The sequence below is a fragment of the Pelophylax lessonae genome (assembly GCF_965119305.1).
Source record: "Pelophylax lessonae genome assembly, chromosome: 3".
NCBI lineage: Eukaryota > Metazoa > Chordata > Amphibia > Anura > Ranidae > Pelophylax > Pelophylax lessonae.
In genome coordinates, this window is record NC_138770.1 from 423,961,815 (window position 1) to 423,979,912 (window position 18,098).

The following is an 18,098-nucleotide window of genomic DNA, read 5'->3' on the forward strand; positions in this document are numbered from 1 at the left end:
CCGTGAAGTATTAGAGGGGATACCCAGGTAGAGGACTCTGAAGTGTAAGGGGGCGTCTGCAGTTTGGGCCCTGAAGAGTCAGTGTACAGTGTGGAGTGTACAAGGTTAAGAGTTGCAGCAACACAAGTATCTTCACAGATATACCTCAGCTAGTGCAGGGCTGGAGGGAGCTGTTCAGTGACATATTATATATATATATATATATATATATATATATATATATATATATATATATATATATATATATCCGAAGTTCATCCTTTTGATCTAAAAGAACGGCTCTACACTTATTAAATGAAACGTGGAAATGCCGGATTAAGATCGTGAAGGGGGTTAAATTGAGATCTTGATTTTTACCGATTAGTCATGCAGCTTTAACACACACAGATATAGATAAGTGGTTGTACAATTTTTATATGTCTGCTTCCCTAAAATAATCTGCCATGAAAGCAACACCAATGCTGGGGCTACAATGTTTGTAAAATTTAACAATGACCATTTAAGAACATAGTAAAACTGAAGTACTGAAAAATCCTAACCCTTCCTTCCATTTATGTTTTAAGGTGCTTTAAAGCTCCCCCTGTGGTTTACATGGGACCAAGTATGGGGCCAGTCATTCCTACCTCTTGTTGGCAAGACGATACCGCTATTTAGAGTGTACTTCAAGCCAAAAATGTATTTCATTTTGAATATGAGGAAGAGTCAAAGCCACGGTCAGGTTTAAACTGGTACTCAGGGCTTTGTTAGGGAGTGTTTCCCTCGCATCCTCTAAGGGGCAAAAAACAGAGATTTTCTTTAGTAGAGTAGGGGAAGGCTAGATTTTAACGTTTGTGTGTCACGGTTGTGAATCTTCCTTCACTTATTGTTTTGAGAAAACACTGTCAGCAGGATGAGAAGGTTTAATCTTTTTACCATAGCTCCAGATAGCAGTAAATCTGCATTTTACTAAAAAAGTTTTATGCCTTGATAGAGCTACTAATACTGCACATTACAGACAAGAATTTACTCGAAAGCTTATCAAAGTCTGAATATACTAGAATGTTAAAGTGCTACTAAACCCACAACAGTAAAATCAGTCTATATGTAGTAAAGCATGCTCGTTATACTCAGTGTTGAACCTAAGGAGTTAATCCTCTGCATTGTGTAAAAAGGCTGTTTGATCCATTCTTCTCTGATCCTCCCTTTCTTTTACTTTCCCTATTCCAACTCCTGATGGTACAGAGCTTTGGGGGCACTCTGCAAATGCTCAGTTTGGTGTGCATTGCTAGAGGTTCTTTTTCTTGGGAGGGTGCATGTGATCGGAACAGGGCCAATCACCACTGTACAGGCAGAGGGTCAGAACAGTCAGAGGAGAATGAATACTCCTCCTACAAGCTTTAACCAATGCTCAGCCAGACATGGATAGAAGTCACGAGACTGCTATATACTGCTGATGAGAAGGGGCATTTAGCAGTTTAGATTTCCTCAAATAATTGCATTTCCATGTTTTCTGAACTGTGGGAGATCAGATATAGTAAATGCAGGTCATGGCTTTAGCAACACTTTAAATATTGAGCCTCAGGATCCCTAATCGATGCCCACCTATATAATTGTTCATACCACTGCACCAAGCAATAAACGTTCACAAGGAATATGTGTAAAAAGTTGCTACTTTCAAAATAAAACAAACAAAGCCAGTATGAAGTCATAATGACACAGTGTCGGGATGTGGGTGTACGGCAACTGGAAGTGACACAACACGTAGCACCGGAAGGGACATTCCACCAGTATAAACATTGGGCGGGTGAGACACTGCTCCATACGCTCTGGGCCTGCCCCGACCACACCATGCCAGTTTATTGCCGCTATCTTTTGTATGAGATTCTTAACTGTGCATAATGTGAGTGAAATATTTGTAGGTCTTTTATTTCTGGTTTTGATGAATTTTGTTACACGCACTGAACTATTGGAATTCTGATTTTATATTACACATGAGTATCTATGAGTCTTTCATTGAAGAGTGGAGACCATTGCAAGATAATTGCCAGCCCTAGAAGGGTACATGCCGATTTTGCAAAACATGAGCATGTGAGGCAACTTCATTTGGGGAGTTGACACCCTAAAGGGGATTGCTGTCACGATCTTCACGTGGTGTTTTTTTCTTTTTTCTATTGATAAAAGATACTTGTGTTGAAGTATAAGAGGACTCACTCTTCACTGGACTTTATTCACTTACTTAGTTCACTGGGGCTTATTATTGGTTTAATGTGACATACGTCTATATATACTTAGCACCACTATTTACCGTGTTTATTATTGTACAATTTGGTAGATGCGCTGTCAACACTTTAAATAGGTCAGCTTTATATATATATATATATATATATATATATATATATATATATATATATATATATATATATATATATATATATACACACACACATATACATACACACACACACACACACACATGCATACATACACACACACACACATACACAAATGCACTATATAATTATTTAATTGGACAAATTTAGCAAGCCACCAAAAGTTTGAACTTTGCCTTATGGCAACCAATCAAGTTTGAATAATGGGTTCCTAAATCTGATGGTTTGTCTGGATTGACAAGTGCAAATAGACTGAGATGGCTCTCCCTTTGCTTTAATGAATTAAAGGAGAATTCCTCAATTTAGAAATTGCATTGGTAAATGGAGGAAAAATGAGTAGCGTAGATCCTAAAAATATCTGATCCTTTAAAAGTTAGCCACCAGCAAAGTTTAGTATTCCAGGATTGGCAATTTGTGTGGTGATCTGTAATGAACCTTCATTAAATTCCAATGCTCTTTGGTAATGTACATTGCATGCAATGGTGCCATTCATTGTGAATGGACCTCAGCGCATGTGTCTAGAGGTGCACTATCATAACCAAAATTGCATTATGATTTTTGACCCTTTGTGATGAGTTACACAGCCCATTTAATGCACTGCACACTTGCCAGGGGATCAGAAAATGAGGGCCTTACAATTATAAAGCCTCGTACACACGATGAGAATATAGGACGAATGATAGTCTGTTTTTTAGTTTTTGCATGTTGGTCTCATATTGAAAATGAAAAGGTTACTGATGTTACAAAAAATACTCCTAGGACAGAAAGCAATTTTGGAAGTGATGTTACTTGCTTTTCTTATCATCATTGACAAATTCCATTCAAATTACTTAGCACCACAAATTATTACTTGGTTCGGTATTCATTTAAAGGGGTGGTATTGGGAGGTGGGTAAGGGTTGGAACCAAGGGATGGTGCTCGGAGGTGGGTAGAGGCGGAGACAAGGGGTGACTCTGAAAGGAGAAGTTCCTGCACCTATTCTCTAAGAAAAAAGGCCCTTGGCAACAGCAAACAGGACCATGGTACAAAGTGTAATGGTACAATGTCTGAGCTTCCTTTTCTCCTTCTTGGTGTACGTTTTTACTAAAATATTGTAGTTTGCATACAGGACCATAAGAACTTAGCAGACCCAGTAAAGGGATGCAAATTAAAGAACTGCAGCACTGTTTATTTTTGTGGCAAAAGAAAAGAAAACTGCTCTTTTCGGCACAGGGTTGCTGATTAAGAATAGTAGATATGGTTGGGTTCTATATTGTATATAGTGTCACCCTTTGCAAGCCCAGTAATTATGGTCTAGCACACATGGATGCACAGATTACCCAGAATATGTTTTACTCATTGCAGTGAAGAGCAGGGAAAAAAAAAAAAAACTTGAGAATATTAATTATAAAACGAACACTGGGAATTGTTCATTTATAATCTTGTGCGTTACAAATACTACATGTGGACTGACATGTGCAACATGATGAACTGCTCCAATCTGCTGCCTACTGACAACTTGCTAACGTATTTGCTAGTCATTTATAACACGGGGCTGCTATGTGATGCATTGAGTTAGATAAATGTAGAATTACTCTGTGCTCTGCCTGAGGGTGAAGTTTAAGGATATCAGATGTGGACAATGTTTTAAAGAGGGTTCAGGTCTGTGAGGGGAACCGGAGATGAGCTGTGACAACCAAACAAGCCCAAAGCTATTATTAGTACAGCTGACATTTTTCTCATGTTCTTCATAATAAGCCTTAGTCTCTGCACATTAGGAAATTACAAGAGACGAGACATATATATGCGCTAGATTTATTAGTGTTCCTTACACTGTGTCAGTAAACTACTGTAACAGCAATTTTCTGCTATAAATTACACGTAACCCAAATACACCAAGAGTTAAGCCAGCTGTAGAAAAACTATTATAGCTGACATTTTTTAGAATACAGATTATCTTCATAGTTGTGTAACAATGTTGTTTCTATATATAAAATATAACTATAGGTTTACAAGGGTGCAGCCATTACATACATAGTTGCATAGTAGTTGAGGTTAAAAAAAAAAAAAAAAAAAAAACAGTCTATCCAGTTTAACCTGTGTTGTGTATGACGATGTATTCATTTTCCATACCTCTGAATGTTTTGTTCATGGGAGATGTATGTCCAAGAGTCTTTTAAAAGTGGTAATACTCCCTGCACTTACCACCATTTGTGGAAGAGAGTTCCACACTCTTATAGCCCTTACTGTAAAATACCCATTACGTAGCCTAAGGTTAAATCGCTTCTCCTCTAATCACATTGTATGGCCTCGTGTCCTCTTACACTCCTTGCGACTGAATAGTTTTTTTTCTATGTTGAGATCACCGTTGAGGTATTTGTAAATCACTATCATGTCCCTTCTCAGGCGTCTCTTCTCTAGGGAGAATAAATCCAGGGCTTGTAAACGCTCCTCATAATTTAGGTCCTCCAATCCCCCAATTAGCTTAGTTGCCCTTTGGACTTTTTCCAGTTCCAGCACATTCTTTCTGAGGATTGGAGACCAGAACTGGACAGAGTACTCCAGATGTGGTCATTACATATGGAGATCCTGCTTAGTAGTACTATTCAACAGGACTGTTTTACTGCTCCTTCCAACAGTGAAATTCTAGGGCAGGAGTCTTCAAACTATGGCCTTCCAATTTTTCGGGAACTACAATTCACATCATGTCTAGTCATGTCTGTGAATGTCAGAGTTTTAAAATGCCTCATGGGAAGTGTAGTTCCCCAACAGCTGGAGGGCCGTAGTTTGAGGATCCGTGTTCTAGGGGGTCAACCTACTCACTGAAAACCATTCACTCCCTTCGAAGGTCAACATTTTTTTATTTTTTTTTATTTATTTCAGTTGTATAGTGCCGTCAGTTTACACAGCGCTTTACATGTACATTGTACATTCACATCAGTCCCTGCCCCCAAGGTATAGGGCCAATTTGGACAGGAGCCAATTACTCTACCAGCATTTCTTTGGAATGTGGAAGGAAACCGGAGCACCTGGAGGAAACCTACGCAGGCACAGGGAGAACATGTAAACTCCAGGCAGATAGTGTTGTGGTTTAGATTTGAACCAGCGTCCCTTTTGCTGCTAGGCGAAAGTGCTAACCACTACACCACTGTGCCACCTGAAAAATCACTAGGCATGCTGGGCCTCCTGCTTTGCAGTGCTACACAATGGGGAAGATATACTAAATCTGGAGCATGAAACATCTGGTGCATCTCTGGACAGAAACCAATCAACTTTCAAGTTTTATTATCAAACCTTATTGAACAAGCTGAAGTTAGAATTGGCCCTGGATTGACCGGGGCTTGACAAACCCCAGGTTGCTATGGCGACATAGCGGGTGCCACCGCGTGGAGAGAAGGGAAGAGAGCAGACACCTGTCCGCTCTACTCCCCTTTTTGTCGTCTACCCAGAAATTACATGTGACGTCACTTTCAGGACCCCGTTGACAGTTTCACCCTGGACATTAAGGCCATGTGAAAGTGTGATGTGCAGTGAATTGCATTTCATTTAGTGGAGCACAGGGGAGACATGCAGGGTCTTTGAGACCCAGGATGTTCTAATTAAAGAGAATCGGTCAACAAAAAATCATCACATAGGGGGGACCCCCCCCCACTCCACATAGGCAGAGGAAGTAATGTGATGTGAAAAGACCAGCTCTCTGCTAATCTATTTATAGCACCCACCCCCACACAAAATTCAGGCTGGTTTTATCTCAGTTTACAGAGTGCTTGTCAGAAATTATCATGCTGATTAGGGCTGCAACTAACGATTATTTTCATAATCGATTAGTTGGCCGATTATTGTTTCGATTAATCGATTAATTGGATAAAATCATTAAAAAAAACTCAATATGCTGTTTTTTTTCCCCCCGGCAAAACCAATGATGGGGCTCTATTCCTCCCGGCAACACCAATGATAGGGCACTATTCCTCCCGGGAACACCAATGACGGGGCACTATGCCTCCCGGGAACACCAATGATGGGGCACCATTCCTCCCGGGAACACCAATGATGGGGCACCATTCCTCCGGGGAACACCAATGATGTAGAACTATATTTCACTTCTGTTATTCCAAATGCTTAAATTTATTTTATTTTTTTTCTTTGCTGACTCTTGCAAACACATTTTAGCTATCAACCTGTATAGCCACCCTAATCCCAATCCCCATTTCCATAGGCTTTGGAATGATCCTTGAGCAAGTTTGGGAATAAAATCATTAAAAAGTAACATTTGCAGGGCACATAATGCTCCCAGTACTTTGATACCTTAGGCCCCTTTCACACTTGCCGCTCCGTCAGCGGACTCTGCTTTTCTCAGTGGGGGATCGATCCCCCGATCCCCCTCTGAGCAGGCGGATGGCAGCTCTGTCTCCGCGCTGTGTGCAGAGACGGAGCTGTCAGGTCCCCACTGTTCTCTATGGGGGAATCGGATGAGAACGGACCGCCTGTCCGTTCTCACCTGATCCCATCCAATCTGCTAGACAGAAGAAAATAGGGTTTCTATCCGTCCGGATTTGACGGACAGGATCGGATGTCAGCAGACATGTCTCCGCTGACATCCGATGCCCCATAGAGATGCATGGGGCAGCCGTTGAGATCCGCCTGAAAAACTGACAGGTAGATCTTAACGGTCTGCAAGTGTGAAAGGGGCCTTAACTGCTTTTTTTTTTTTTTTTTTTTTAATTATGCTGCTATATACGGTATAATATAACAATAAATCCTAATGGCAGCTTACAAAAAGTGCCTTTCACTAACCACAAACCAAAATTAAACAAAGAATCAATGCAGAGCCAAAAGCCTAAGAAATATGTGCTTATCCGGATAAAATAGTTAATATTCCTTATAAGGTGCACTATTATAATAGAAAAATAAGTGAATGAAAACGTCAGCCAGAGATATGCAAAGGATGTGAAAAATTATAATAGTACAATTTCACGAATAAAATGAGGCTTCACTCCATAATAATAGGGAGCATAGAAAGTCCCACTCACTATATGTGCTAGAAGGATGTTTTCAATCACTTATTTTTCTATTGTAATATTCCTTATAAGGTGAAATATTATAATAGAAAAATAAGTGAATAAAAATGTCCTTATAGCATATATAGTGGGTCTTTCTATGCTCCCTATTATGGAGTGAAGTCCCATTTTATTAGTGGAATTGCACTATTATAATTTTTCACATCCTTTGCATATTTCTGGCTGACGTTTTTTAATTCACTTATTTTTCTATTATAATATTTCTTAGGCTGTTTGGCGCTCTTTATTTAATACTATTATAGAGCAGCTCGGGACTCACGTGATCAGCTGCTGCTTCTCTCCTCGCTCTCCCCTCTCTGATCCCTGATTGACTGCAGGGCTGAGAATCCCTCACTAACGTCAACAAGAAGGCGGAGAGGAAAGGCGGAAGGAGGGGGCAGTCACTTGGGTGCAGAACGACGCTGTGAAACACAGTGAGTGTATTCACACAGCAGCTTGTACAGACGGGATGGCACTGACAGGCAGGGAGAAAAGTCCTGGACGCAGACCAACTAATCAGCGGCAACTAATCGATAATGACAATCGTTGACAACGATTGCAATTAATCGATTATTATCGATTTAGTCGATTAGTTGTTTCAGCCCTAATGCTGATAAAAGAACGCTATGGGACTGGGGGCACTGGTGAGTGCTAAGAAACGCTATGGGACTTGGGACACTGGAGAGTGCTAAGAAAACACTCCAGATATATGTGCCTAGGTCAAATTTCATGAATCAGGTTTACATCCACTTTAAGTAAAAAGTTTCACCCAAGCACATAAAATCCCCCTCAACCCCACATATATGCACATACAAAAGGGTAAGGCACGCGGCAGGGTGCCTACTCCTTAAAACATCAATTGTAATACACGTTACATATCGCCGTGCACGCCGAAATGAGAGCAACAACTCTAGCACCAGACCTCCTTTGTAAAGCTAAACGAGGGCTTTTAAAGGGTCGCCTATGAAAAAAAAATAGGGTACTAATGTGTATTGCCATTTCATGGGGCATACGCAAATTTAAGGTTCGACATGTAGGATATCTAGGTACCTCAACTTTTATATCTCGCCAAAAAAATGGGCAATTTATTGTGATTTTGGGCCCCCTAAAATTAACTTAGAATTGTGTTTTTTACCTTTGCAGTAATATCGTGTGACAGAAATTAGAACTACCACTAGTTTATTCTCTAGGGTGTCCACTTTCAGATAATATATGTTTGGGGGTTTTAAGTAATCTTCAGCCCTAATTTTTTTTTAAACATGTGTGGAAGCATAAAAATGGCCCTGGCTGTGAAAGGGTTAAAGCCCAATTTCACCTTCGGGAACACGTCACATGTTCCACCTGTAAACTTTGTTAACTGGCTTCTAACTTTTTTAGCTGACTCCTAGATTTAAAGAAAATTTGTCAAGCCCCTTGATTGACCACTATGCCCAGCTGCACCGGATTCTGAGTGCTCCAGTTGTAGTAAATCTCCCCCAATAGGTGTTCTTTAGTGCTCCATCTCACCATTCTACTCATACAATCCTATTGAGGCCAAATATATCACTATGTTTAATACAATGACACAAGAGCAAGCTTAAAACTGTGAACATAAAAAAAATTATAGGAAATGCTTCGATAATAAACTCAAAGTGTGCGCTCCCTGAGCACACACTTGAATTTCCTGTTAAAGACATCTGCTATTAAAAAAAAGTACAGTAAGCAACAACATTCCACATACCACATGGCACTGCAGTGGTACAATGAGGCAGTCTATTCACATAGCACAGAGTTCATAGCAGGCCATAGTAGGAATAAGCAGCAATACCAGTTCACATTTGCAGAAACACCATGATTGAACACTTGGTTGGCAAAGGACTCCTACCTGGCAGGGTTTCAAACAGAAGTCTGCAACGGAAACTCAGCCATTTCCCTCAGCGCCTTCTAGATTTGTTATTCCCATTTGGGTCTACGTTTTTTAAAGGTTATTTTAGACTAAGCCATTTCCTGATAGAAAATAGTCATTTTAACCAAAAAGGAAGAGAAAAATGGAAACAAAGTCTCCTTACCTGAAGCCATAGTTTGTTGTTTACTGCATCTCTGCCGGTGGCAATACACTGAAATGTAGCATTCTGACCAGCATTCACCTCAACATCTCCCAGTCTCAAGAAGTGAGGGGATTTATCTGTAAAGAACAAGATACAGATGTTATTGAATGTTTTTCAAACAGCACTCAATTCATTATATTATATATATTTATTATTAACGAAAAAAAACAATTTTTGTGGGGAAAATGGTAGAATTGTGATTTAACTCAGGCATCCTTAGCGCCATTGCCACAAGTGAATTGCTCATTAAAGTGATATTAAACCCACTAAACTTTTTTAGATTTAATCACTTACTGCAGTATGCAGCTTCTTTACATTTTAATCCTTGCTACCCGTGTTCCAGTTTTAGCTTGTGCCATGATTATTGCCCCAAGAGTGGCTGCTTTTTCTTGGAGCGTCCTATGAAGTCACCCTTGCATGCGGGAACTAGAGTTGTGTCTACCTACACTCCATAGAAACACACAGCTCTGTAGCCAAGGATGATAAGGCACTCCTCTGCTCCTACCCCCCCAAGCCAACAGACTGACTCCAAACTGCACTGTCCACCTGTTAACTCTTCTCTGTGAAGAGTGGAAGTTCAGGGAAGCAGCAGCATTGAAAGCTGTAAGCTATAAGTGCATGGATATACGTTGTAACAAATAGTTTACTGGGGTAAAGTTTATACAGCCGCACACGCAAAAAAAATATCTATGCACTGTCCCCCTGCAGACACAATAAATAAAGCAGGCTTCAGACCAGAAGCTTACTGATAGCATCTTATAGACTCACAATACACCCTCTTCATTTACTATGCTTTCCAAAGCTGACTGAATGCAGCACTGTGCAAATGCGAGTCAGTTATTTATTAATTTTCTGCAGCTCCAACAGCTCGCAAAGTGCTTTACAATGTGAGAGCAGACAGTAGTGTTACAATACAATTCAATTCAATACAGGAGGAATCAGAGGGTCTTGCTCGTTAGAGTTTACAACCTAAAAGGGAAGGTCAAGTGATACTAACTAGGTACTACAAGGTAATAACTGAGGGATGAGCTGATGGAGTAAATAAAAAGTACAGTGGTTAGGTGGAGGCAGGTTGGGCTCGGGAGAAGTCATGGAGACGAGAATAGGAGGAGATGACAAGGAATCTAGAGAGCAGGAAGTCTTGGAAGGAATGAAGAGAATGATTTGGTTGGTATTTTAAGACTAGGTTAGTGATGTAGCTGGGGGCCAAGTTGTGTTTGGCTTTTTATGTTATGGTTAGTACTTTTAATTGAATTTGTTGGGTGAATGGCAGCCAATGGAGGGATTGACCGAGAGGGGTAGAAGACGCTGAGTGGTTTTTAAGGTGGATGAGTCTGCAGCAGCATTCATGATGGACTGAAAAGGGGATAGCCTCAGCAAAGGTAAGCCAATGAGGAGGGAGTTGCAGTAGTCGAGGTAAGAGATATCCAGGGAGTGCAGTAAGAGCTTTGTATAGTCATTGGTTAGGAAGAGGTATACTTTGGCGATGTTGCGGAGGCTGAGGTGGCAAGCTTTGGGAAGGGAGTGGATGTGGGGCTGAAAGGAGAGTACAGAGTTCACGACTACACCTATCACCCTGGCATGTGGGGATGGGTTGATGGTTGTGCCATTGATCTTGACAGAGAAGTCAGCAGAAGGGGCACATGGGGAAGACACATTATGAGCTTGGTTTTGGACAGGTTGAGTTTGATAAAGTGGTGCAACATCTGATATGTTGGTCAGTAAATTAGTGATGCATGAGGAGACTGATGTAAGCTGAGGGGTAGAGAGAGATTTGGGTGTTGTCAGCGTAAAAATTATATTGAAAGCCATGAGAGGCTATCAGTTGACCCAGGGAGGAGGTGTAGATTGAGAATAGGAGTGGTCTAAGAACAGAACCTTGCAGGAACCCAGCGAGAAAGGAAGAGGAGAGGAGGAGGTAGAATTGTAAGGGACACTGATTTTTTTATGCATTTAGGGAATTTTGTACAATAAATGTTGTGATACAGACAGTTTGTGCATGCCTGCACCTGAAAAATGCCTCACAAATGGAATTATTTTGTTAGTTCTGTTTTGGGATTTTGGCACATTTCTCCTTACTCTTGATACAAAAAAATTAGGCTAGCTTCACACAGCTGCAATCTGATCTTAAACAGATTTTCAGTGTGATTATGTGGTGCAACTTGGATACAAATTGGATGTGGTTTGCATATTCTCTGGGGCCAAAATTGCAGTGGAATTGTACCAAAGTAGTAAAGGAACATTTTACAAAATTGAGATATGTTGAGTTAAATTGACGTGAATGGGCACCATTGAAAACAATGTGATTTCCATTGTCATGCAATTCAAGTCACATCTGAAATTGTACTAGTGTGAACAGAGTCTCTCAGGGAACCGTTCTATGAGTTCAGCTGCAGAAGTGCAAAGTTTTATAAAAAAAAAATGGATTTTTGTAAGAACTTACCGTAAAATCCTTTTCTCTTAAGCTCATTGACAGACGTAGTCTTCTTGATTCTCAAGAGCTGGGTTATGTTGTCTCCGCAGGAGTAGGACTAGGCAGAATGACAAAACGTTCTGGCTCCACCCTAGGGGCAGTCCCTGAGGGTATATCCTCCCTCTCTCTGCTACAGGGAATCAGTTCTGTTTAAAGCAGTACAGAGAATTTAACCCAACCCAACTCAATGATAGAGGGGCGGGTACTACGTCTGTCAATGAGCTTAAGAGAAAAGGATTTTACGGTAAGTTCTTACAAAAATCCATTTTTCTCTATCGCTCATTGACAGACGTAGTCTTCTTGATTCTCAAGAGCTGGGACATCCAGAAGCAGTGCCACAAATGAGGGGTGGGATTGACAAAATCAAATCCAATCTAGAAGGCCCAACCGGTGCCAAACTAGAAGTTTTAAAGGCTCATTATAAACAAAGAATGAGGCTAAAGAAAAATTTTTCCAACGGAAAAAAACCCTCGAGGTAGACCACTGGTCTCCTCAAATTGCGGCCTGCAAAACCTTGCGGCCAAATGAGGCATCAGACGATGCCATTACATCAACTTTATAATGTTTAGAGAAGGTATGCACCGACGACCAGGTAGCCGCCTTGCACACCTGGACCACTGACGCCTGATGGCGAAAGGCCCATGACGCACTAAGTGCCCGAGTGGAGTGCGCCTTAACAGGGAACGGGGGCTCCCGACCCTTAATAGAATAAGCCTGCACTACCGTCTGTCTGATCCATCTGGAAATGGTCGCGGCAGATGCAGGCAACCCCTTTTTGGGTCCATCTGGGATCACAAAAAGTGAATCCGTCTTGCGAAACGAGTCTGTCGTTTTCAAGTATACCCTGATCGCCCGGACCACATCCAAGGAGTGCAAAGCAAATTCCCGAGGATGACTGGGCTTAGGACACAGGGAAGGTAATACAATTTCTTCATTCAGATGAAATTCTGAAACCACTTTTGGTAGGAAGGATGGATTCGGACGAAGAACCACCTTATCTCTATGAACCACCAGATATGGTGAACGACAAGATAATGCGGCCAGTTCTGACACCCTGCGTGCAGAAGTAATAGCCACCAAGAAGGCCACCTTCTGGGACAACGTGGGTAGAGGAATCTCCCTAATATCTTCAAAGGGAGGTTTCTGAAGAACCGACAACACTAGATTAAGATCCCAGGGGGGTAACGGCGCGTGCACTGGCGGAGCCAGATGTCGCACCCCCTGGATGAAATTCCGCACCAAGGAATGAGTAGCCAAAGGCTTCTGAAAGAAGATGGCTAATGCTGAGACCTGACCCTTGATAGTACTCAAGGCCAGTTTCTGCTCAACCCCTTGTTGCAGAAAAGCCAATATTCGACTAATCGAATAAGACCGAGGACGGAACCCCAAAGGTTCACACCATGCAATGTAGGACTTCCATGTGCGATGATAAATCTTTCTGGAAGTCGCTTTCCTTGCTTCAACTAGAGTAGGAATAACTGAAGCTGACAAACCTTTGTCCTTCAGCACCTGGGTCTCAATAGCCAGGCCGTTAAAGCCAGCGATCGTAAAGCAGGATGGAAGATCGGTCCCTGAGACAGTAGATCCTCCCTGAGAGGAAGTCTCCATGGGACGTCCGCCACCAGTCTGACCATGTCGGCGTACCAAGCTCGACGAGGCCAGTCCGGAGCTACCAGGATTACTGGGATTCCTTCCTCCTCTACCCTGCGAAGAAGTCTTGGCAGTAACGCGAGAGGAGGGAAGGCATATATTAGCTGGTATTGCCCCCACGGGGCGATCAGTGCGTCTGCGGTTTCTGCTAGAGGATCGCGGGAGCGAGCCACGAATCTCTGAACTTTCCTGTTGAATCGTGATGCCAACAGATCCACATCTGGGGTGCCCCACCGTAGGCACAACTGGTGGAAAACGTCTGGATGGAGGGACCATTCCCCCTGATCCAGGGTCTGACGGCTGAGATAATCTGCCTGCCAATTCTCCACCCCCGGAATGAACACCGCAGAGATTGTTGGAACAAATCGTTCCGCCCAGCGAAGAATGCAAGCCACTTCTTTGGCCGCTCGGACACTCTTGGTGCCCCCCTGATGATTGACATAAGCCACGGCCGTGGCATTGTCCGACTGGATCCGAACCGGGCTGCCCTGGAGCTGCTCGGTCCAGTGAATCAGACAAAGTCTGATCGCTCTCAGTTCCAATACATTTATCGGTAACCTGGATTCTTCCGGGGACCAAAGTCCCTGGACAGATAACTGACCAAGAATTCCTCCCTATCCGGATAGACTGGCATCCGTGGTCACTATCGTCCAATATATTGGCAGAAATGACTTTCCCTGGCTGAGCATTGGAGACCGAAGCCACCAAACCAGAGACTCTCTGGTCTGTTTGCTCAATCGTATCTGATTGTCCAGGGATTCCGGATTCCGATTCCATCTGAGAAGAATCTCTTGCTGAAGAATTCGGGTATGGGACTGGGCAAATGGGACTGCTTCGAATGAAGCCACCATCAACCCCAGAACCCTCATGCACGTCCGAAGGGAAGACCAGCTGTTGGACAGTAACAACTGGACTGCTGATTGAATCTTTCGAAGTTTCCCTACCGGAAGGAAAACTTCTCGTCCTGACTGTGTCTAGAATTAGACCCAGATATTCGAGCCTCTGGGTGGGAACCAGAAATGACTTTTGCTGGTTCACCAGCCACCCGAATTCCTGTAAAGAAATCATAGTAATTTCTATGTTTTGTAGCAAGGTCTGAGGAGACTCTGCATGAAGCAGAAGATCGTCTAGGTAACCTAGAATCGATATACCTCTTTGGCGCAGAAGTGCCAACATTGGGGCCAACACCTTTGTGAAGACCCGCGGAGCCGTGGCGAGACCGAAAGGTAACGCCACAAACTGATAGTGGTTCTCCTCTACGGAAAAGCGTAGAAAACGCTGATGTCCTGCGAAAATGGGAATGTGAAGATAGGCGTCCTTGATGTCTATGGACGCTAGGACATCCCCTGGATGCAGGAAGGCTGCTACCGTGCGAATGGACTCCATTCTGAATCTTCTTATGTTGACGAAAGAATTGAGTGCTCTTAAGTCCAGAATTGGACGCACTTTGCCCTCTTTCCTGGGTATTGTAAACAGGTTTGAATAAAACCCTTGAAACCGTTCTGTCCAAGGAACGTGGACTACCACTCCTTGTTGTAGTAAATCTGTGACTGCTCTCCTCAGATCTTCTAAACGATCTGCGGATAGACGGATATTGGAAGGGAAGAATCGCGCCGGTGGGAGAGATCGAAACTCGATCTTGTACCCTGACCTTATGACTTCGCAAACCCAATTGTCCGGGATTCTGGAAAGCCATGGATCCGGGAACCAGCGAAGACGTCCCCCCCACCCCAGTTATGGGTGGGGGCGCACCTTCAGGCTTTGGATGGTTTATCTTCAGGTCTGGAGGGGGCGGGCTTTTGCTTGCCCGACCAACGACCCCTGACGCCTCCTGTAGGAGCTTTGGAGGACTTAGTTTTTTCACCCGCTGGACGAAAAAACCTCGTGAGCAGAAAAAGAAGGTCCTCGTCTTTGACGAGTTCCTCTACCTATAAAATTTTGCGGTAAAAAGGTGCTTTTTCCACCGGTGAGATCCTTAATGATCTCATCTAAGTTGGCTCCAAATAGACGCTCTCCTGAAAAGGGGATATTAGCCAATGCTTTTTTGGAACCTTGGTCGGCTAACCAACCTTTTAGCCACAGTGTACGCCTGAGAACCACTGCTGAGACTGATGCTCGCGCCATTAATGGAGTGGCGTCTAACGCCGCATCACATACAAACTGTAACCCCTGTATCATTTGTTCCAACAAATCTGATACCGCCTGAGGGACTTCTTCTAAGTCCCGGCGTAACCACTTGGTCCATTCAGTTACAGCCTGCGAAACCAGACCAATAGCAATTATTGGTCTGAAAGCTGATCCAATCAAGGAAAACATGGTGCGAGACATAGCTTCTATCTTGCGATCCACTGGATCTTTAAAAGACGGAGCTTCTTCTAAAGGAATAACCGTGGCTTTATTCAATCTAGCAATAGGTGAATCCACCACAGGTGGTTCTGTCCATTTCTTAATAAGGGTTTCCTCAAACGGATAACGCCTGTCAATGCGTTTAGAAATATTAAAAGTGCGTTTTGGCAGACGCCATTCTTCTTCGATTGGATTGCCAAAACATTTGGGCAATGGAAAAACCTTCGCCACTTTGATGCGCTTTTTAGTCCCAAAAGGGATCTCAGTTTCAGCTATTTCCGATGGAGTACCCTGTAACCTTAAAGTCTCTTGAACAGATACAATGAGTGCGTTTACCAACGCTTCCTCTCGGGCTATGGCGGATGCCGAAACATCCTCCTCACTGTCTGAAGAGACAGGACCCGAGACACCAATACCAGATGAAGTACCTGCAACTGCAGAAATAGGCTCAGAGTCTGAATCCGAAGTTTCAGATAATAAGGGGTTAGGCGGGGGTCGCTTTCTTGCGCCCTGTCCCTGACAAGCCACTTCCACCCGGGACACAAAAGTTTCCATAATAGCTGACAAAGATTCAATTGTCAATGGGGTGCTGGAGGATCCCGCAGACCCCTCGAGGGGATCCGGAGGAGATACATGAGTGGCAGGGTCCATGTTAATACAGGACACCTTTGCCAGCAAAAACAAAAAAACTTTTTCTTTTTTTTTTTTTTTTTTTTTGTGTGTCTCCCCCTAGCGCGATAGCGCCCCTCAGAGTACCTGCTTCTCGATCCCAGAGAGAGAGAGAGAGGGACCCCCAAGGCTCACCAACCGATGCAGTGCAGTTTCCAACAAACTGCAGTCAGCGTCTGTCTTACACAGACTGGAAGGAGCTGTTTGCTTTTTTCCCGGGCAGAAGGCGTGGCTCCGCCCCCTGTGTACGCCTTCCGGCGTTCCCAGCCCTCCACGAGGTAGCTGGGCTCACAAAACATGGCCGCCCCCATAGAAGAGACATAAGACTCCAAAAACATGGCGGCCGGCGTGACCTGAGGACATACATGCATTCGGTCTACGGCAAAATGGCGGCGGACCGCCGATATCGTCTTCCCAGCACATCCACCTGCACTCTGCTAAGAGGTGACATATGGATCTACAGAGATACACTGCACATAAGGTAGGATTATACCTCCTATGTCTGCTGTAATTTACAGTCTGCTGGGTAGAGTGTTAGCTCTTGAACCAAGTCCACTTCCCACAAACACATGCTGTATTACAAGGGGGACTTGTAAGTATCAGATATATACTGACCATATATGGAGGGGCCCATAATATATACTGCCTCATAATGAGGAAAAAAGGGAACGTTTACTCACCATACCGAACCGACAGGCACCCTCTCTTCACAATACCCTCTCCACCGGGGTGGGGGTTTGTGGACGCCTCGACTCTCTGGTACCTGGCGTCCAAGCGAGCTTTTAACTCGCAAAGTCAGTCCCTTTGCTGGGACTCCGTCGCGGCCGACTCAGCGCACTGGTCTGCACGCGCTCTTAGGCAGAAACCGGGGTGACCACTGGATCTCAACATCCAGCCCGTCGCCCGGCCCCGCATACTTACTTGAATATGTCGCGGCCGACCAAGCGCAATGCCATGGTCTGCGCGCGCTCGTAGGCCGGCTGGGGTGACCACAAGTGTCGCCCAGTCCGGCATTTTTGCTTGAAGATCTCACAGGAAAAAAACACTGGAGAAAACTACCTACAAAATGTCTTTTTCTTAAAGAAAAAAAGTCTTGCCAGGACCAAAAGATCCCAGCAAGGAACTTAGGTCCTTACTCCTGACTAGACAGAAAAAAACTGATTCCCTGTAGCAGAGAGAGGGAGGATATACCCTCAGGGACTGCCCCTAGGGTGGAGCCAGAACGTTTTGTCATTCTGCCTAGTCCTACTCCTGCGGAGACAACATAACCCAGCTCTTGAGAATCAAGAAGACTACGTCTGTCAATGAGTGATAGAGAAATACAATTTAACTCCTGATAAACTCTAATGTGTAAATAATAACATTATTTAATGATAGATAAGTTATTTGTCAATTAGCCTTACATCCTTTTTATTATTCATAAGGATTTTTTTTTTTTGTAATTTTGTATCAACACATACAAAAAGAA

General features: G+C 43.3%; 1 protein-coding gene across 15 annotated transcripts in view; it reads right to left on the reverse strand.

Annotated features, from left to right (window-relative positions):
• The window catches only part of PTPRK (protein tyrosine phosphatase receptor type K), a 658,422-nt gene that overhangs the window by 388,602 nt on the left and 251,722 nt on the right, over window positions 1-18,098 (reverse strand). For all 15 annotated transcript variants that reach the window (XM_082251915.1, XM_082251914.1, XM_082251916.1 and 12 more), the window contains exon 5: window positions 9,454-9,569. In XM_082251915.1, the coding sequence (XP_082108041.1) occupies window positions 9,454-9,569 (116 nt within the window). The remainder of the gene's footprint in view (window positions 1-9,453; window positions 9,570-18,098) is intronic.